Genomic DNA, 21,133 nt, shown 5'->3' on the forward strand with positions numbered 1-21,133 from the left:
TCCCTCATTCCCTGCAGCCCCCACAGGTGGCGCAGCTCTCCCAGGCATTCCACCCAGCAACTCCAGGGACAATGCGGGTAGGGCGCAGAGGAGCAGGGGAGGTAGGGAGAGGGAGAAGGCGGGCCAGCACCTGGGTGGCAGTCCCTAATTGAGGGTGCCCCCGTCGAAGGGGTGGAGTGAGAAGCCAAAGAGATAGTCCCGCCCCAAGCATCCTGCCGGGCCTGCCGGACTCTGTTACTGGCGTCCTATAGAGGTCTGGGCAGCGCTGACCAGGGGCGCCCGCCAAGGTCAAATCGAGGCTGGAGGTGGGGGTGGCTACCGAGCCCCGCCCAGGGGCCAGCGACCCCGGTCCCCCACTACCTCCTGCGGTGCACCACCGCACACCCTATCCACACACATAGCCATTGCGCAGGCGGGGAAACTGCGGCAGGGCCCTGCCTGCTGTCCAGCACCCCCCATCATAGGCCTAGTGGGGAGCGCCAGACCTTGCCCAGGGCTTCGCCCCCACCCTGACCCTCCAGCCCGGGCGGAAACTGGCCACCCGATCCGACCCCGGCTCTGACGTCAGCCCCTTGTGTCAAATAACTTCCTCCTAGAGCTGCTTCCGCAGCTTTGGCTACACGTCCTGGAGCCCGGCTGGCCGCACCCAGGGCAGGGACGCAGGGGAAGGTCATCCCTGCCTCGCCTTCCCAGAACCAGCTTCCGCCCCGCCTGCCAGGACCCGCGGGTTCCGGGAAGCCCCCTCCCCGACCCTGCCCCTCGGTCTGGGGGAGAAAGGTGCAGCCCTGGGGGCGGGGGTAAGGGCCACCCTGGGGTGGGTCCTGGGATGACACGTTTGGATGGGCACTTCTTAGACCCAGCTTCTTGGGGGGAGAGGCCGTGAGGAGCACTGGGGTCAGCTGGGAACACTTCACCACCTCCAGATTCCTTCCCCTAGGCTTCTTTGTTCCATAAGTACAGGTGACCTGGACTTTTCCCTGACCCCGACCTCCCTCCCCCACATTAATTAAAGCCTCAGCCTGAACTCTGGCTCACTGATGCCTGGTACATAGTAGGTGCTCAATAAATATGAATGAGTGAATGAATGAATGAAACAGGGAAGTTCTACAGGTGAACTGCAGTCAGTTTGCTTATGTGAGGCCTGTGATCAACTGGGGAGTGTCTATGGTCAGTTCATGGTGGCAGGCAGAAAACCCCAGGCCACAGGCACCCAAATAAGGCAGGTGCACCCTTGCTCCAAGACCCTAAGGTGTGTTAGGGTGAGGGGTTGGCCCTTTGAAATTCAGGGGGTTCAGGGCCAGGTCATGGAGGAGTCGGGGTTCTAGGATGCCTCCTTCCTGCCAACAGGAGCTGGGCAGGCCGGGCCGACAGGTTGGGTGGCATAGCCGAGCTCACACTCACCTCCAGCATAAAACCCCACTTCATGGAGGCTGGCACCTCACTCTAGTGCTCCAGAAGATACCACGACTGCTGTCCCCCAGCCAGTGCCCCAGCCAGGCCTGAGATCATGAGGCGGCCACCAGCTGTGGCCTTGCTCCTGCTGCTCCTGCTGCGGTTTGGTGAGTCCTGGGTATTGCAGGAAGTCATTCCTCCCCTCCCAGAGGAGCTGCTTCTGCCCTGCCTGGAGCTCCAGCTAAGCCCCCCACTCTGTGGCCAGGCCTAGGGCGCAGCACAGGCCTCCTTTCCCTGCCCTAATGATGGGGCCTCCCGGGCAGGTGGAAAGGTCCAGATGTTCCACCTGGGGCAGTGAAGTGGGGAAGGCAGAACGAGGGTGTGGGCACAGGCCCAAGAGGACCCCTGAGACAGCCACATGGGCAGGGCTGTTGCTCCCCTACCCCCACCTATGTCCACACTCATGGGCCAAGCTCTGGGCTTGTTGCCTCTGCTTATTCTCATCTGGCCTCTCCCTATCCTTCATATGAAGACACAGGCTGCATGAATACACGACCTGAACTCAGGGCTCCTGGGTTCCAAATCCCTGAATGGCCATCAGCTAGGTCCCCAGAGAGCTGAGTTGCTGCCTGAGACTGGGAACCCCAGAAAGCTGGCAGGGACACAGTGGGGAGCAGGGAAGAGTGAGGGCCAGGGGTGCGGGCTTCTATTCCCACTAGAGAGGAAGGGTATGAAGAGAAGCAAGCCTTGCATCCCTGTCCCCTCTTCCAATCTTGGGTCAGGGTCAGCAGGTGTCAGCCAGAGAGCCCCACCCACCAGGCCCCTCCTAGTGGGACCGGCAACTCTCAACCAGGGAAATCTTCCCGCATTCCTGGGCTGGCCTGGCCAGTCCAGCCACCACCTCACTTCCCTGTCCTCAAGTTACGTCCCAGGGCCAGGCTGGGTCACCCCAGGCTGCAACTTGGCCATGGCTCCAGGCTCCCCAACAGGGTGGCACTTCAGTCAGCCTCTCTTGGCCCCTCCCAGGCCTCCCCTTTTGGCCTCCTGGAATAAGAATAACAATGTTCTTTGAGGGTGATGGGTTGAGAAATCAAGATCATTGCCAAAGTGAAAAACAGAGGCCTGTATTTGACTCACACACAGCTGTGACCAGAGGCCTGACTTCTTTTTTTTTTTACCCTCACCCGAAGATATTTTTCCATTTATCTTCAGGTAGAGAGAGAGGGAGAGAGAGAGAAACATTGACGTGAGAGGGACACATCGACTGGTTGCCTCCCGCATGACCCCAACCAGGGCCGGGGACGAACTGCAATGAGGTATGTGCTCTTGGATGGAATCGAACCCGGGAGCCACTGGTCCATGGGCCGACGCTCTACCGCTGAGCCAAACCAGCCAGGCCTGACTTCTTCAATGCCCTCCTCACCCCCACCTCTAGCTCTTCCCTCCTGGAGCTTTAGGCCTCTCCCATCCTCACCAGCCAATTCCCCACCAACTACAGGAGCATGGGGCCCTGGGCCCAGACAAGGGGCCTCTTGACCGGTTTACTCAGCCCCTGTCAGGAGACCCACCCTGTAGAGTCCAGGTCTTCATTTCACCCCTTCCTGGTCAGCCCAGCCCTCACAGCCACTCTCCGTGTCCCTCTATATTCCCTGGGCTCAAGCCCCTGGATGTGGGCTCTGCCTTCAAGGAGCTCCTAGGCCAATAGGTGAGGTGAGCATCCAGGGTGAGCGAGGTGAGCAGAGCTTTGTGAGACCAAGAGGGAAGGAAGACTGAGAGCTCAGGAGAGGGAGCCAGGCTTCCCAGATGACAGTGCAAGAGGGCTACCCAGAGGAGTGGCATTGCAGTTTTGCCTCATCTGGATTAGGACTTGTAGGATTTGGACCTATAGAGACCGGAAGTAAAGGGTCTCCAGGAACAGGGGTATTATGAGCAAACCCTCAGAAGCCAGAGGACTCAGTGGAAATGAGAAGCAGAGTTGTGCCCTGGCTGGTTTGGCTCAGTGGTTAGAGTGTGGGCCCACAGACCAAAGAGTTGCACGTTCGATTCCAGTCAAGGGCACAGACCTCAGTTGCAGTTCTGTCCCTGGCCCTGGTCAGGGTCATGCAGGAGGCAACCAGTCAATGTGTATCTGTCACATTGATGTTCCTCTCTCTCTCGCTCTTTCTCCCTCCCTCCCTTCCACTCTACCTGAAGATAAATGGAAAAAAAATATATCCTCAAGAGAGGATTAAAAATAAATCAATCAATAAATTTGCATTAAAAAAAGAGAGAGAGAGTCCTGGCCAGTTTGGCTCAGCGGTTAGAGAGTCGGCTCGCAGACCAGAGAGTCCCGGGTTTGGTTCCGGCTAAGGGCACATACCTCGGTTGCAGTTTGTCCCCAGCCTCGGTAGGGATCGTGTGGGTGGTAACCACTCGATGTGTCTTTGTCACATCGATGTTTCTCTCTCTCTTCCTCCCTCTTTCTTCCTCCAGCTCTATCTGAAGATAAATGCAAAAATCTCACCGCAAAAATGTCCTTAGGTGAGGATACAAAAACATTTTTTGTTTTAATCCTCACCTGAGGACATTTTTCCATTTTTTTATTCAGACAGAGCAGGAGGGAGAGAGAGAAACATCAACGTGAAAGGGACACATCGAGTGGCTGCCACCTGCACGACCCAACCAGGGCTGGGGACAAACTACAGCCGAGGTACATGCCCTTAGCAGGAACCGAACTCAGGTCTCTGTGGACCACAGGCCGACACTCTAACCGCTGAGCCAAACCAGTCCAGGTGAGGATAAAAAATAAATTTAAAAAAAAAAAAAGAGAGAGAGAGAAGCAGGGTTGCATTAGGCTGGGTGAGGAAGCCTGCAAAGCCTCAAAGGGGTCCTGCCAGGCTGCAGGCATGCACACTTGATCCTGGGAGCGGACGCTGGATCCATCTGCATGTATAGGAAGGGGATGGCTGTGGAGAGAACCAGGACAAGGCTCTGAAAAATTTCCCCAGGGAGGGAACGAGCCTGTAAGTACATTAGTGCTTGGAGAGTAGACAGAGATGGTGGGGGCGGGGAGGTGAACCAAAACATCATGTGCAAGCAGAAGCATCAGGCCTTAGAAAGAGCAGGGAGTCAGGTGTTTTTTTTTTTTGGGGGGGGGGAGTCAGGTGTTATCAATCTAGCTAAATTAGAATGTACTAAGATGAGGGAGTTAGAAGGAGCAGCTCTCCCAGAGGACATTTGCATTTTCTTTTTGTTTTTAATTTTTATTTTCAATCCTTACCAAAGATATTTTTCCATTTATCTCAGATAGAGTGGGAGGGAGAGAGAGAGAGAGAGAGAAAGAGAGAAACATCAATGTGATAGAGTCACATCGACTGGTTGCCTCCATGACCTGACCAGAGCTGGGGATGAACTCCAACCAAAGTATGTGCCCTTGACTGAAATCGAACCCGTGACTCATTGATCCAAGGGCTGACGCTCTAACTGCTGAGCCAGAGCTGTTTGTTTGTTTTAATCCTCACCTGAGCCCTGGCCCTTTGGCTCAGCAGTTAGAGCATTGGCCCATGGACCAAAGAGTCACAGGTTCAACTCCAGTCAAGGGCAGGTACCTTGGTTGTGGTTTGGTCCCCGGCCCTGTTTGGGGTCGTGTGAGAGGCAACCAATGTGTCTCTCTCACACTGATGTTTCTCTCTCTCTCTCTCTCTCTCACACACACACACACACACACACACTCTGTCTAAAAATAAATAGAAAAATATCCTTAGGTGAGGAAAAAAAAAGTCCTCACCCAAGGACATTTTTCCATTCATCTTCATTAGAGTGGGAGGGAGGAAGGGAGGGAGGGAAGGAAGGAGGCAAAGATGAAGACGAGGAGAGAGAGAGAGAGAGACCGATTGGTTGCCTCCCGCATGATCTCGACCAGGGCCGGGACCAAACAGTAACTGAGATACATGCCCTTGACGGGAATTGAACCCGAGACTCTTTAGTGCTTGGGCCTCTAACTGCTGAGCCAAACCGACCAGGGTGACTTTTGCATTTTCAAAGAGCACCGTGTGAACACAAGTCTATGAACAGAATGTCCAGGGAAGACTTCCTCTTCCATTCTGTGCCCCAAGCTCTTGCCCTGGCACTTCTGCTTGGTACCCCTAATCTGAAGAATGGCCAGTCCTAAAAAAAAAAAAAAAAGAATGGCCAGTCCTGCCTATGCCTTCTCAGCCCCCACAGTGCCCACCTCCTCCTCTTGCCATATTCACAGCTCTCCTCCACCCCCTGCTCACTGCATCATCCAACCCAATGCCTCAGCACTGGGGAGTGCACTTTTTGGATTAGGAGTCTGGCTGGAAGAATGGGGATCCCATAAAAAAAACACCCAGGTTCCTTGAGCACCCCATGGAGATGTGTTGCTCAGCCCTGTGCTTATTGCCCCAGGGGTCCCTCACCTCCATGGGGCTGGTTACCATTCTGATCAGAGTGAGGACAAATTCAGTAGCAGCTGCCCACCCTCCATGCCCTGAAAGAAGTTGGGACACAGGAGAAATGCTGAGGGCTGAGGTGAGCAGAGGCTGTCCTGAGCCACTCACGCCAGCTCTGGTCAGATTTGTCCCCAGTGAACCAGATATGCTGGGGGTGGGGGTGCTTCTCTCAAGGGGCAGGTATTTCCAGATTGTTGATGGCACTGGAGGAGACTGTGTCCCTGACTGGTATCTCAAGGCTGAGGCTGAGGTTCCTGTAAGGGCCTAGCAGCAGGGCCCTGTGCCTGTGCCCAGAGACATGTTGGGCAATGGATCCTGGGGAGATGGGTCCCCAGAAGAGCTTTAGCCCACTCCTCTGCCTGTCCCCTCACCTCTGGTGCCATGGCCCAGAAGGGGGTCTTGGGCTCCAACTGCAGAGCATGCTAGAATGCCAGAGTGAGGGGTCAGCTTTTGGGAATCTGGCATCTTGGGACAACTAACCCACGATGACCTCTGGCTGGCTTCTCTATTCCCCTCAGACCAGAGAGACCTCTGGGGCTGGGCTGTAGCCTCAGGATTGAGGTTAGATTGGAGAATGTGCTCCTCAGAACAGACTGAGAAGGCTCAGAACTCCGAAATGCAAAGGCAGCTCCCAGGGACTCTTAATTTATCTCAGCTCCAGGCTGTCCGAGGTGGGAAATGCAGATTCCACAGCACCAGGGCTTAAGGCTGGATCCTCCTCAGAGCTTCCAGACAAGGATGGGTGTGGGGTGTGGAGGAAGAGACCTCTGCAGGGACTAGAGAGCCATCCTGCCCTAATCGGGAGAGTCAAGCCATGATGGGGTCCCCTCACTGGCATCTTCTGATTAGCTCCCTGTATGGCAAGGAGTCTATCTGTCCTTGCAGATAAGCTCTGGCCTATAGGCCTGGGCCTGTAGACCTTGAAGTGAGGGCTGTAGGGAAACTGAAGGCCCCTGGCCTCTCCTGCCGGGTTCCTTTGTGTCCTGAGTCCTCAGGGGGCTGGGTATGTAGTAGAGGAGGGCTGCACTGACCAGAAGTGGGGAGGGGAGAAGTCCTGGCTTCACCAAAGTTGGCTGATCACCCCCTCTTTTCTCCCCTCCAGGGACTCAGAGGATCAAAGCATTGAGCGGTAAGAACCACGACCTTTGGGTGGGGGACAGGAGCAGGCTTGTTTGAGAGCAGCAAGGCTGGCCAGAGGCTCTCACACTCACCAGGAAGGAGACCCAGAATAAATAGGCAGGGCACGGGGAATCCCAAAGTAAGAAAAAGTTGTGGCTCAATGGAGTTGGAGCCCAGACAGGAAGAAAGTCTGAAATACACTGCAGATAGCACAAGAGGGCCATAGAGGCATGAAGCATGGAGATGGGGGCAGGAAAAAGTGACAGAAAACAAGCTAAGGATAGAATCTGATGATCATTCTGCAGTAACAATAACAGATACCCTCAGGGTCACCCACCCTCTGTGGGACCCTCCCAAAACCCACTGTGCTTCCAGGAGCTTGTTTGTCATGTCATAAGATTTCTACATGTGTTATCTCAACACTCTTCATGATGTCACCATTTCACAAGTGAAGGGGGAGGGCTTTCCTAAAGCTGGGAAGGGTATGCCTGTGTCAGAGGCTGACCTGATGCCCAGGCGTCTGACTTGCCCAAGGTCCCCGAGCAGGTCAGGGACAGGGAGGGCCAAGAATTGAGTAGAAAGTAAAAGCTGGAATGTGGGGTAAGGGTAGGTATTCATGTGATGGAACCGACCCCCAGTGAGCGCTGCCCCGGCTGTGTTCTTCTAGTCTGCGGGCGCCCAAGGATGCTGAACCGGATGGTGGGTGGGCAGGATGCCTTGAACGGCGAGTGGCCATGGCAGGTCAGCATCCAGCGAAACGGAAGCCACTTCTGTGGGGGCAGCCTCATCACAGAGCAGTGGGTCCTCACTGCAGCTCACTGCTTCTCCAAGTAAGTCCCCCATACACTCTCCTTCAGTACCAATTGCCTATGTCCACCATGCTTCTCTGCACCAGGGGCACCACTGATAGAGCCCTGTGCCCCTCCAGGCTTCAGCACCTCGGACAGCACTGACAGCCTGTCCAGTACTGACCCACCTTCCCGGCCAGTCCTCCCTGTAGGTGGAACTTCGAGACTAACTTCCAGCTGCACTCACTGCTTCCCGGTCTTTGCTACCTACAGCCCAGTAGGGAGGTCCATTGCTGGTCTCACCAATAAGTTGCTTGGCCAGGCTAGGAGCTCTGTCCCTGCAAATGCTGGCAGGCTCCTCCCATGCCCTGGCCCTCGTCCTGATCCCCCCTCCCACACCTCAAATCCAGGACCATCCTTTTTCTGGCTATTCCTGACCAAAGGGCCAGGCTACCCATCCCTGCTATCACACTGAACTTCCTGGCCCTTGACCTTAAGGGTTTCCCAAGCACATCAGCTCTTGCCTCACCACAGCTCTGTGTCTGAAATTCAGCAATGCAGGTTCAGAGGGAGTAGTTCACTTGCCCAAGGCTCTTGGGAAGGGCACGGCCCATCCCCCACTTGGCTGGCCCTCGGCTGCTCCTTTGTGGGCAGTCAACTCCTTCACCCCTCACAGCAAGCCTTTTACTGTCCTCATTTCACAGCCAAGGAAACTGAGTCACTGAGAACTTGATAGGTGACTTGCCCAAGGTCACCCAGTTGACCAGGAGTGAAGCTAGGAACTAAAATCAGAAATTAAAGCTGCTTTAGCTTATACATCCTTAACCACCTCACCCTGATGTATGTTCCCCCTGGAGATTACTTATTTGGGTGCAGAGAGATGTCAAGCACTGAACCTGGATGCCAGGAGGAAGGTATTTGGCTGCAGAGAAACACTAACTCCTCCCTCTTTCCCTTCTCCATCTAACCTGCAGCAACTCCCCCTTTGAAACCCAGAGGGGCTTCCTCATACCAACTCTCTGCTCTTTCCCACCAGCACATCTGAAACATCCCTGTACCAGGTCCTGCTGGGGGCACGGCAGTTGGTGAAGCCAGGGCCACATGCCACATATGCACGAGTGAAGCGGGTGGAAAGCAACCCCCTGTACCAGGGCATGGCCTCCAGTGCCGATGTGGCCCTGGTGGAGTTGGAGGCACCTGTAACCTTCACCAATTATATCCTCCCTGTGTGCATGCCTGACCCTTCAGTCATCTTTGAGTCGGGCATGAAATGCTGGGTCACTGGCTGGGGCAGCCCCAGTGAGCAAGGTAATGAATAGGGCAGGGGCAGGAGAGATGGGGGACATGCCTAGAGAAGGTCCTAGGCAGGTTAGGGGCCACTTTGAACCAACCATCTTTTTCTGTTGATATTGATACACGTGATCTCTACTCAAATGGGTGGGGTGGGTATGGGAAAGGGGCAGCAAATGCAGGAGGAGCCATGGGAAAGTGGAGAGAGGACAGAAAGAGCCCATCCTGGTAAATGGAATAAGGGATGAAGGAATTCTGTTCCACAAAGTCCTGAGCAAGAAGAGGTCTAAACCCAAACAAGAAACAGGGAGGGCCTGGCAGGTGTGGTTCAGTGGTTGAGCACCGACCCATGCACCAAGAGGTCGCTGGTTCAGATTCCCAGTCAGGGCAAATGCCCAGGTTGTAGGCGAAATCCCCAGTGGGGGGCATGCAGGAGGCAGCCAATCGATGTTCTCTCTCATCAATGTTTCTCTCTCCCCCTCTTCCTTCTTCTCTAAAATCAATAAAGGAAAAATAAAATAAAATAAGATAAAATTAGATAAAATAAAATATAAAATAAAATAAATAAAAAATAAAATAAAATATATGGGGAGGGACAGAGCTGTCGTTCTCAAGAATTGTCCGCTGAGATGCAGGCTGTTTTGCCCTTCCCCAGACCGCTTGCCCAATCCTCGAATCCTGCAAAAACTCACTGTGCCCATCATTGACACGCCCAAGTGTAACCTACTCTACAGTAAAGATGCTGAGTCTGGCTTTCAGCTGAAAACCATCAAGGACGACATGCTGTGTGCTGGCTTTGCTGAGGGCAAGAAGGATGCCTGCAAGGTAAGGGCCGGGACAGACTGTGATGGAGGCTGAGCCCTGCTCCCCAGGCCTAGATCAAGGTGGGAGCCAGCCCAGCTTGATGAGGTCCCAGAAGGTAGGTCCACTGGTCCAGACCAGGGTTGTACATTCAGTTAGCTGGGAAAAGCAGATTCCTGGATCCCACCCAGGGGTGTCAGTCAGTAGGTCTGCAGTGGGACTCTGGAAAACACATTTTCAACATACCCCTCTGAGCAGGTGGACTGGGGATGCTAGAGAAATGCGCACCTGAGATCAGAAAAGGAAGGACCAGCCATTGGGGTGAGGGGAGCTGGGCAGGGACATTCCTAGGATGGGGAGGTGAGGAGAGGGACAAAGGCAGGAAAGTGTGTGTGTGTGTGTGTGTGTGCGCGCGCGCGCGTGTGTATACCTGTTGGCTCTCAGGCTCCTGTGGGCTCTGATGGTACCTGTGCTTCCCTTACAGGGTGACTCGGGGGGCCCTCTGGTGTGCCTCGTGGGCCAGTCGTGGCTACAGGCTGGGGTGATCAGCTGGGGTGAGGGTTGTGCCCGCCGGAACCGCCCAGGTGTCTACATCCGTGTTACCTCCCACTATAACTGGATCCATCAGATCATCCCAGAACTGCAGTTTCAGCAGGCCAGATCGGGTGGCCAGAAGCATGGCCTTCGGGTCCAGCAGCCCCTTGACCAGAACTTTGCGCCCTGCCTGGCGGCCCACACCATCCTCCTGGTCCTCACAGCCCTGCTCACCTGCTTCTGAGCCCTGCCCAGGCAGGTGGGCGAGTGTAGCCCTGGAGCCCACGTGTACATTTGTAAATAGCTCTCTGATTCTCTCTTCTCTCAAATGCCCAGTTATTTTTATTTATGTTCACCCTCCAATAAAAACCCTACCTCAGTGCCAGCAGCCCAGGTGTGGACCCTCAGGACAAGAGGGGAGTGGAGAGGTATCTGACGGGGTGTACTGAGGAGCTGCGAGCTGGGGGCAACACCGGGCGGGGGCGTGGGGGGGGGGGGCAAGGCTCCCAGTGAGAATGCAGCTGCAGCACACTGGAGGCTAGATGTCACTGGAATCCAGGTCCTCAGTGTCCCCTGTGACAGCTGCTCCCAAGACCCCCTCACAGGTAGCTTCCCTGCTCCCACCCTGGCCTGCTGCATTGTCCTTGCCAACACCAACTTCACCATAAGTACTGTCACAGGGCGCCTTGGGCTGAGCATGGGGAGCAGCAACGATACCAGCAGCTACCATATCAGCAGAAAGAATGGGGGCCTGGCAGAGGGTCCTACACGAGGAAGGTTTTGTGGGGCATTGGGAAATCACAGCTCCACTTTCTAGGTCTGAATCACCCCAAGACTTCTCCAAATAACATCAGGGGTGATATCCTCACAACAGTGCTTTCCGCCCCAGTAGGGAGGAGGCAGGGACTCCATTCCCCAAGCCACCCTTGATCCCCAGCTCATTTCCCTCCACCGGTTCCTCAGCCTCTAGCTTCTTCCTGATGAGTCCAAAGCTGTGGGGGTGGGGGTGAGGGCTGGAGTTGGAGTCCACATCCATTGGGAGACTAAACAAATTGCTGCCCACTCTGAGCCTGTTTCTCTCCTGTAACCTGGGACAGCACTTCTGCCTCTCAGGGGTGTCCAGGTGGACAGTGAATCTGCCAGAGGATGTGGCAGGGTGACAGCGATGTGGGTCTTGCCCTGGGCTCCAGTGCCTGCCTGCCTCCCTCCGAGGCTCCACACTTTCCTTGAAACTGCCTGGGCACAGCTGGGCCCTGCAGAACCAACGTCTGAGGGAGTTGGACCTCCCCAAACCTCTGGGAAGCAGGAACCATTGTGGCCCCATCAAGTCCACACACTGCATGGGCAGCCAGAGATGTGACAGGTATCAGAGGAGGCAAGGCCCAGGCCACTTAGGGCCATGGAGGCTGAGGCTTTAGCAGCTTCATGGGCTAGAACCCCTCCCTTCCTCCTTCCACAGAATTCAGGGTTCAGGCCATACTTGCTGATGTCTTTGATGGTTTGTGCAAGAACCCCCACCCCCAATCCAGAAAGGAGCCAGAATCCTGCATGGAGATCCCCTACTTCGGGCCTGTAGCCTGACCTGGGCCCAGCTCTGCGGCCCTATTCTCCTGCCTCCTGTCATCAGCAACCCCACTCAATCTGTTGTAGACTATCAACACCAGGAATCCAGCACTAACAGGTGTCTGGAGCTCTGGACCCCAGTGTGCTCTGGCCCTGCCATGATAGCATGTCTGCCCATGGGGCAATCTCAGGTTCGCAGGCTGGCCCAAGCACATCCACAGCAGGCCTCCTCTGTGGCCAGATGGTCAGCTCTACCCGGCATGCAGACCAACTCAAAAGGTGCTGGGGCTTACCTGCCTTGCTCAGCAATAATGAACTGGATGAGACTCCTAGGACAGGGATCCATCTGCTGCTGCCTTACACACACATATATCCACCTAACCAGGCACACACTCCCTAGCATACCATGTATGCACATTCATGCAGACACGTGTACATGCCTATGCCTCCACTCACACACGCCCACGCATCCATGCACACGCGCTCACTTGTACACAACACGCACACACCCATGCACACAGAAACACCCACACTTACGCAAGCACAAACCTCTGGGATGCTTGTGCACACATAGGTAGAGCTTGCCTGCCTGGTGTCAGAATGAAAACAGGTCTGGATATTTATGGAATGAATCAATAAGCACTTAGCAAGCACCTGCTGTGAACTGTGCCTGGGGACAGAGTGGGAACAAATACTTAATTCCTCTCTGTGTTCCACTTTGCCCGGCACATCCCTGCCTCCAGGCAGGAAGGACCAGAGGTGCAAAAACTGGCAGAGGCTCATGGTGGCCCCACTTCTCTGCTGGCTGCTCTGTGACCCTTCAGGGAGTGGACTATGTGCTACTTCTCTAGACTAGAGGTGGGCTCCGAGTCCCTCAGGGGAAAGCAGGTACACCAAGGCCCAGGCAGAGGACTGGGGGTGGAACCAGGCTAGGGGTGTCCTGAGGGTAGCCCTAAGGAAAAGCTCTGGGTAACCCTGGCTGGACTGGGCCCTACAGCTTTGGAGAAAGACCTGACTGAACCCCTGCTGCCCACCACCAGCCCCCACTCTGAGGGTATTCAAGTTTCAGGCCCCGGGGTAGGGGTGATTAGAGATTAGGTAGTCTCTGGAGGGAAGCCCCTCTGTAGCCTCTGTGGGTAGGCCAGAATGAAGCCTCGCTGCCTGAAGATGGGTCAAGACCAGGCTCCTCTCAGAGGCTGCCACCCTATCTCTGCTTCCTCATGCCTGCTGTCCCAGCTTTCTGGGTGCCCTGGGGTCTCCCATTAATCCCCCTCCTGATCCTCCTACTACAGGGCAGGGATAACAGGGAGGAGGGCCACAGATATCAGGGCAACCTAGCCCCCAGTGACACCACACCCAGCTAGGCTGGGAGGGCAAGTCTGGGGTTCTGGGTGGGGCTCCTGATGCAGCCAAGATGGTGGCCAGTGCATGACCTAGGGCATAGTTCCCTACCCCACCCAGACCCAGATCAGATGTTCAACCAGAGGGCTGTAGAGAGGAAGGGCAGACACTCTTTAAGAGACCAAGAGAGTAAAAAGGAAAGCAGATTTATTTCATGCCATTCACGGTTCACGGCCCACTTAGTGTGATGGGAGGTAACGGAGAGACATGCCCCGATATGTCATCAGTTCCTTTCTCACCCTCGGCAGGGGCACAGCTTAGACACAAGTTTACAGATGGCCTCGAGAGCCATCTGCCAGGTGGTGGGTGGCAGTGCCCAAGTTAGGTCAGCAGCAGAAAGAACACTGGAGAACTGGAGACTGTCTGCTGCCCCACAGGGTAGCAGAGGGAAGCAGGCCCAAACCAGGGTAGGGACCACAATGAAAGGCCCATCTGTAGCAATCACAGCAGCCTACAGGTGAAACAAGAGTTGGGGAACCAGATACCCCTCCTGCGGGCCACAACCAAGCCCAGAAATCCACACACACCACACACATGGGCACGCTCACGTAAACATTATGATCAACCCATAGGAACCCCAGGAAGAAAATTTGGGCCAGGAACCCAGATTCCTTCCAGCCTCAAAGACCAGAGGTCAGCCATGGCTCTGATGTCACAGGACTGGCTGTGTGCCCTAAGCTGAGCCCTAGGCCTGATGCACTACCCAGAGCTCAGGTGCTCAGCAGACATGGAGGAGGGAAGGCAAAGAGGAGATGCAAATCAAAGCCCCCAAGCCAGAGATCCAGCTTCCGCTAGGGGTGTGCATCAGTGTCCAGATTTTCAGTCTGTCTCAGTGGAGACAGCTTGCTCCAAGGTGCTGGGATGGAGCTGCTTCTGGGAGGCAGAGCACACAAACTCCCAGGCTCCTGGGCCTCAGCTCCCCACAGACCTGAGCACACAGGGTCTGCGGGACAAACAGTTGCCCTGTAGGCCCAACTCTTTATTGCCTCAGTTGGGCTCAGTGACTGGTGGGTAACAGGGCACCAGCCAGCCACTGCCACCAGTTCGGGGGAAGATGAAAGATGTCAGAAGCACCTGTTGGGTGAACACAAGTAAACACAGGAGAGAGGAGGAGCAAGGTGAGGTGTCAAGGGACAGAGCCTGCCCCTGTGCAAAGCCCTGGAAGGTTCTGGGCATGGGCTTTGCAAGAGGCCCAGCAGCAGGGGACCCCACAGGGAGCCTTCACACACCAAGCGCCAGTCTTCTGCTCCTGTCCTGTCCTCTGGCTTCCTGAAGGTACAGATCTGGTGGCCCTAAGGCTGCCCAAAAGCTGTGTCATTTGCCCCTCCCCACACATCTTCATGGCAGGCAAGCTATGCTTGGAGCACGAGGACCAAGGGGCAGGGCTCCCTCCTCAACCTCATGACTTAGATCAAATGGTTATTTCCTTTCCAGTCCTTTACTTGAGCAAAAGACAAGCTCAGAGCTTTGACAGGAATACCCGAGATGCTCTGGAACATCTCCCAAGTACCCACTTGGCAGAGGGAGCTAGAGGCATGTCCAGGTTCACTGTTGGCATCAGGAAACTGGGTGATGCCAAGTTTAGTCTGTTCAGAAAGCAAACTCCTCAAAGCAGAACTTGGAGTCCTTCCCCATGTGCCCCAGGCTGCACATAAAGCACTGGAGAGCCCAGGCTCCAGGCAGTCAGTTCCTATTCCCAGCCTGGGTAGGCAGAATAAGTCCCCATCCAGGATCCTAGGGCCCCTGGCCAGGCTGGCCCCACACTTGGAAACAGGATAGATACCCCAAGAGGCTAGAAGTTTGGAAAGTCCGAGACACCAGCATCTTGGGATCAAGAACATCCTAGCCATCCTCAAGGAGCCAGAGCTCTCCAACAGCTGTCACACAGCAGCCACCAGTGGAAGCCAGAGTGACTACGCGGGGTGGGCTTAGGGGGCTCAGAATGCCCAAGGACACAAAGGAGTTTGAAGCTGGTGCTTCTGGCCAGAGTAAGAGACAAGACAGGTGGACAAACGTAACTTGATGAGGCATCAGTACTTTAAGTCACTCAAATATGATCTTATCCCCAGGCATGTGCTGCATTAATGCCCTAGCCAGGACCAGGCTGGACAGTAATTGACAAGGTGGACAACCCAGCTCCACCCTAGCCACTAACCATGTCCAATGTCGCCAAGAGCTTTTCCATGCATTTTAAGACACTAAGAGTTGCTCTGCTCATTCATAAATACACAATTTTATTTGCTATTTTCAGGGGAAACTTAGGCATTAAACTGTAAGCTGATAAAATACGGATACCTAAAAAAGTATAAAAGTATAAATATCCCCTTAGAATAAATTTTAGTGAATTAAGTCTTAATATCTTTAAATTAAAAAAAAAAAAGCCTATTCATAATGTCAAGGTCACAAATTAAACAACAATAAGCGGCCAGCAGCGCCCCACAGGTATACCCCGAGGCCAGCCAAGGCCACCCTCCTCCCAAAGCTCCATGAGGAGAACAGGTCACCAGGAGCTAAATACACCCTAAAGAAAGGTTGCTATAAATGGATGAAGCCATTTAACAACATAAAACAGACCTTACAAAAAGGACTAGGTAAGTCCTAGGTGCTGGAAAACTTGGTTAATCAGGTTATTTATTGGCAAAGGAGAAGAGGGCACAGGTGAGATGCCTCCGGAAGCATTTGAAACTAGACGTGTCAGAGCCTCTGCCCGACATGTCAGCAGCCCCGGTGTCAGTGTGACAGCTCCCCTGGGAAGCCCGAGGTCAGGAAGCAGAGAGCTACTTGTCCGAGCCAGGTCCCCCAGACTCTAACAGTCTTCACGACCAGCTCAGAAAGGTCGTTCTCAAAGCATGTGGATAGCGGATTTTAAAGGAATCCTAGTAGCTCCAATGTCATGTCAGATGGAGTCTCAAACATCCCAGAAATATCAGAGAGAAATGCATAGTTATACAAAGAAAATAAAAGAGCTGGCAAGAAAGAGAAATATTTGTGATGCGCTGTAAACATCCAATTTTCAATGTGACCCGGAATTTCAGCTCCAGAAGCCAGGTGGACAGGCCTCCCGCCTGACCTCCATCCCAGGTGAGACAAAGGCACTGAAGAGCGTCAGCTCCCCCAAGAGCCTATGGGTGGGATGAACAAAACAAAATTTCTACCTCCCTTTAAATGACTTAACAGGTCAATCCAAAATGCAGCAACACTTTTAGGCATTTCTAAGAAGTAAAAACATTGGGAAGTCTATCCACACTGGGAAATAAGAGATGCAAAGGTCTCTCTCCTGGAAAATACAAATAAAGAAGCCTTGACTATTCCAGGCCAGGTCAAATCAGGTCAGGAGAGCATGGCTCTGAAGGAGGCCCAGCCTTGGGGTGGGGGGGTCCAGGAAGTAGTGAACACATAGAGGCCACCTCTGTCAAAAGCTGCCCAAGGCTGTGAGAAACCACCAACCAATCACACCTGGGCACGACTCTCTGACCCGAGAACCAGGGCCTGGTGTGGTGTGGGTGACTAGCAGACACCCAGAGCCTGGGGCCCAGCACTGTGGCCACTTTCTACCAGCAAGGCCCAGGCTCCATTACAGACTGTTTATGTAGCACCAAGAACGCTGTCCTTTAAATGATCTTCAGTGATTAAAGGGAGTTGGTCAGGAGCATCCTGCCTCAGGCCTGTGTGGCACTTGGAAAAACCGAGCGAAGGCCCCCACAGGAACGTCCGCCTGGCCAGCACACCTCCTTCTAGTGGGGGATGCCCGGCCTTAGACAGCTGGTCATGTGTCTCACCACCCATCTCAGAGGCAAAAAAGGATTCACACCCAGATCTCTATAGAAAATTGTCAAAAGCAGGTTTCTTCTCACGGCCAAGCTTCCTCGACATGGCGGTTCGTTTCATCTTGGGAAAAGTAAAATGTTTCTTCAGCTGACAGCACTGTGCTCCTCACATCCTTGAACCCCGTTCCTGCAAAATCTGAAAATATCAAATGCAGAGAGTGAGGATGTGGGCCTTGCACAGGGAGACAGGAACTATGCAGCCCTGGAACCACGTGCCCTGCTTCAGGGAGTGGAGCCCAGAGACCGGTCAGCCTACAGATGGCTCGGCTCAGGGGCCTGAGGAAGCCATCACCACAGCCAGGGTCTAAGAATAGGCTGGGACCCAGCCCAGCTGACCCTCAATGTAGGGGGGCTGACTGGCACACCTCCTGGCCTATACAAGGGGCTGGCTCCTCCAACTCCTCCGACCTTCCATCCCATCTTGACATCAGAAAGGCACGCCCAAACCTCCACCAGGTGCCTCCCTGGGCTTCTTCAGGAGGTCTGAGACACACAGGCATGGCCAGAGGGGGGCAGCTCCTTATCAGGCTCGTTGGACTGCCAATAGCCACCTCTCCCCCTCCCACTCTTCCCTGGCATCTCAGGGCCTGAGCAGCCTTCTACCATCACACTCAGCCCCTCTCCTTTTACCACTGGAATCATTTGTGCATCCCATCCACCTCCAAATCTGAGTAGGGAGTTCCTCAAGGCTTGGAGTCATCTGGGGGCAGGCCTATGCACTGACAAATGCCTACGGAGTCAAACCCATACAGGCCAGGTGGAGGGAGTGAGTGGGATCACCCTGTGTCCCTAGGTGGGGGCTTCAAAGCTAGCAAATATTACTATTTTGATACATCAAGCATGGCTGCTAAGCACCAGGTAACCAGGACAGAAAGGCCACAAGTCCCAGCGTGGCCCATCCTAGCCAAGGCCAATGCTGTAAGATGACCCTCCCTAGGATCCCATCAGCAGAGTAACAGTGAGCTGCCCAGGGGCATTCTACACTTGAATTTCAGAGCTGAGAGAGATATGGCTTCGAGGACACTGTGTGCTTCAGAGCCCTGGGACCCAGGCGCAAGATGGGGATAATGCTCTGGAAGGGAGCCAGCCCTGCTCCTGCCAGGCCCAGACCCATGTGGATGCTCCAGCCAGGGTGAGGTACTGCCTCCCAGCAAGACCCTGCAGGAAGGAGGCATGGTTCTCAGGTTCACATCAAGTGTCCTGCTGGCCTCTGACTCACCAGCGAGGGCACTGCCCATGGCAGGGCAGCCAGTCCCTCATAGTCACCTAGGGCTCGTCTGAATGACTCAAGTTCTTGGGAGTTGCTCCAGCTGTCCCCTGATATCCCTACACCCCTGCTGGTCCACAGACCTGGGCTCCTTGAGTCTCTCAGAGCTCTGGGGCTGCTCAGACAGCCCATGCTGCAGTCCTTACAAGGTATACCTTCCACTGTGCTGGGAGAGCAGAGGCCCAGACTGCACATCCCTCCTCAGGCCAGACCAGGGCAAGCTCCTAGATTTAGGATTTGCCAGCTCACTGGGAAAGCCCAGAAGGCCCAGATCAGCCCCTGCAGGTCCCTCCTGCCCCCAAGGCACTAGTCCTAGCTCCAGGAGGTCTCCACTGGCCCTTTACTTTTTCTGTTTGCAGGGAAAGCTAGGGCCTGCAGAGACCCATGATGCACAGAGATGCCCTCCCTTTGTGGGAGCCCAGCAGAGTAGAGGGAGTGCCTGAGTTCACAGGACTAAGTAGTGAAACAAGGAGGCTCACACACACATAAGGCCTGCACAACCGGAACCTGGCCTGGGAGCAAGATGAGAACAGCACAGGAGGGACTGCCTTGCCAGAGCAGAAGCCCCAATAATTCGCCTAAAGAGGACAGAAGATCCCAGGACCTATAACAGTCAAAGTGCTCAGGACAGAGCTCTCACCTGGGCCACCTCCCTCAAGGACCAAGGCCGTCCACGTACCACGCGCAGCACCCCCATGAGCAGGCCTAGGCAGATCCATAGGCCAGGGTAGCTCCAGGGCTGCTCTGTGACCAGCCCACACCCACCCCTCCCAGGCCTGACCTGAGTGAGGGCCACCGCAGCAGCTCTGGCCAGCAGATGTAAATCAATAACTGAGAAGAGGGAGGAGGGAGGGCTGAAAGAAGTACCCTAGTCCCTACCTGATGTTGGCCCAGTGCCAGCACCCAGCAGCCAACCACTAGGTACAGCTCCTCCAAGCTCATATAGGCTCACTGGTCACCATCAGGGCAGCCCAAAGTCAAGGGCCTGCTGCCCATATGCTGCTGAGCCAACTAAGATGTGGCCCCAAACACAAACTACACACCTGATTTCAGAGACTTTGAAAAGTAGAAAGTACCTCAGTGATTTTTTTAGGTTGAAATGACAATATTTTTTACACATACTGGATTAAGAGTATTAGCATAAATTTCACATTTCTTACTTAATGTGGCTACTAGAAAGTTTAAAAGGACAGATGGAGCTCGTGCTGCATTTCCCTGGACTCTGCCAGCTGGTCTAGACGCATGCTTGGCAAACATTTTCTTAAAGGGGCAAATAGTAAATATTTTAGGATTTGTGGGTGAAAGAGCAAAACTGAGGATGTTATGTACTTATATAATCACTCTGCAAAATAAACCCCAACCACTAAAAGTAAAAAAGCCCCAAGTCTAGACTTTTCATGGCTGGAGGGTCAGCTTTCAGGCCTCATGCCTTTCCGAGTTCCTCCCAAGGCAGAGGCTGAGGGTCCCAACCTGCAGGGCTCAGTCCACAGCAGGGACCCTGGTGGTAGTAGGGGACCCCAGAATGATGCCTGGCTCATCCACCTACAATCTGTCCTCTCTGGGCCTCAACTCCTGTGTGCAAGATAAAGAAGTAGGCCAGGTGGTTCCTGCTAATGGAGAACAAAGTTGGGTTCTGGAATCAGCTGGGCCTATGAATCTCAGGCAATGAGAAGCTGGGAGGTGGCAAGGAAGTGAGGAGCAGCTGTGGGCAAAGGAGGCAAACAGAAGGAAGATCTGCACACTCTCCACCAGTATCCCTTGCCCAAGACACTGGGAAGTAGGGGCACTTCAGGCTTTGGCTTTAGGACTGGAGACCACCCTCTGCAGCACAGCCCGACTCCTTGGCCCTGAGCCCATGAACCAACAACAGGATGGGAAGGCTGAGGCTGGGGATGGCCCAGCCCCCAAGAAGTATAAGCCCATGTCCTTGCCCACGGAAACTCAGAGTGAGGAGGCCTGAAACACAGGGTTCTCAGGCACCCCAGCCAAGGTCCCAATCTCACCCAGACAGGCATCCTACAGGGGACAGACAGACAGCCCCACTCCCAGACAGGATGGCTCTACTGCAGATCTACACAGTTGGCATCTAGTGTGGAAAGTTCTCTGTCAACTACAGACACGGAACAGAGGAGGGACTGGGTCAAGGAGACTAAGGTTCGGGGTCCATTGCAAGGGCAGCAGAGCTCACCAGGACATTTACACTTAATCTGAGTTATTCCCATCATGACCTGTTTCCTCATCATCACTCTGGCTCAGCACACAGCACGCGGCAAAGGAGAAAAAGAGAGGACACCGTCAGTACAGGGCAAGGCAGAGGGTAGAAGAGGGAAACTGGCCCAGACAGTCCTCAGGGACCATGGGTGCTTAGGGCCAGAAACTCCCACTGTACTGTGCAGCAAAGCACAGACCAGCCTCATCTTGACGGCTTGGGCCCCAAATGCACATGCCCAGACCACACCATGGAGGAACACAGGTCTCAAGCATCTCCCTTACCCCACTGTCCCTGGGTTCTGGTGCTCGCAAAGTGCCAGAGTTTCCTTTCCCTCTTTGCAGTGAATTAAACGTTGCCCAAATCGAGGTCCGGCTTTGCCCTTGGTTCCTGGTCACACTGGACAGTCTAACAATGTGATAGGGCGCAGGATCAGTTGACCAGGAAGGCTGGAGACTGCAATCAGGTATGTGGGTGATTAATCATCGATC

The 21,133-nt window shown here is 54.4% G+C and overlaps 2 protein-coding genes across 4 annotated transcripts in view; one reads left to right on the top strand and one right to left on the bottom strand.

The window, feature by feature from the left end:
- The first annotated feature begins 633 nt into the window (after positions 1 to 633).
- On the top strand, positions 634 to 10,754 carry LOC118642867 (serine protease 27). Of its 3 annotated transcripts, none has more exons than XM_036280878.1 (6): positions 634 to 1,559; positions 6,946 to 6,972; positions 7,630 to 7,792; positions 8,787 to 9,058; positions 9,696 to 9,865; positions 10,326 to 10,754. In XM_036280878.1, exons 1-6 carry the CDS (start codon positions 1,508 to 1,510, stop codon positions 10,617 to 10,619), a joined length of 978 nt encoding a protein of 325 aa, XP_036136771.1. In that variant the 5' UTR covers positions 634 to 1,507; the 3' UTR covers positions 10,620 to 10,754. The 3 variants fall into 3 exon arrangements, with proteins under 3 accessions (XP_036136771.1, XP_036136772.1, XP_036136773.1); XM_036280879.1 differs by lacking the exon at positions 634 to 1,559 and adding an exon at positions 6,648 to 6,846; XM_036280880.1 differs by lacking the exons at positions 634 to 1,559; positions 6,946 to 6,972; positions 7,630 to 7,792 and adding an exon at positions 8,585 to 8,664.
- Positions 10,755 to 15,662: 4,908 nt separating this feature from the next.
- The window catches only part of KCTD5 (potassium channel tetramerization domain containing 5), a 32,819-nt gene continuing 27,348 nt past the window's right edge, over positions 15,663 to 21,133 (bottom strand). The window contains exon 6 of the mRNA XM_036280770.1: positions 15,663 to 17,302. Within this exon, the coding sequence (XP_036136663.1) occupies positions 17,273 to 17,302 (30 nt within the window). The 3' untranslated portion in view covers positions 15,663 to 17,272. The remainder of the gene's footprint in view (positions 17,303 to 21,133) is intronic.

Source organism: Molossus molossus, unplaced genomic scaffold (assembly GCF_014108415.1).
Source record: "Molossus molossus isolate mMolMol1 unplaced genomic scaffold, mMolMol1.p scaffold_m16_p_3, whole genome shotgun sequence".
NCBI classification, from domain to species: Eukaryota; Metazoa; Chordata; class Mammalia; order Chiroptera; family Molossidae; genus Molossus; species Molossus molossus.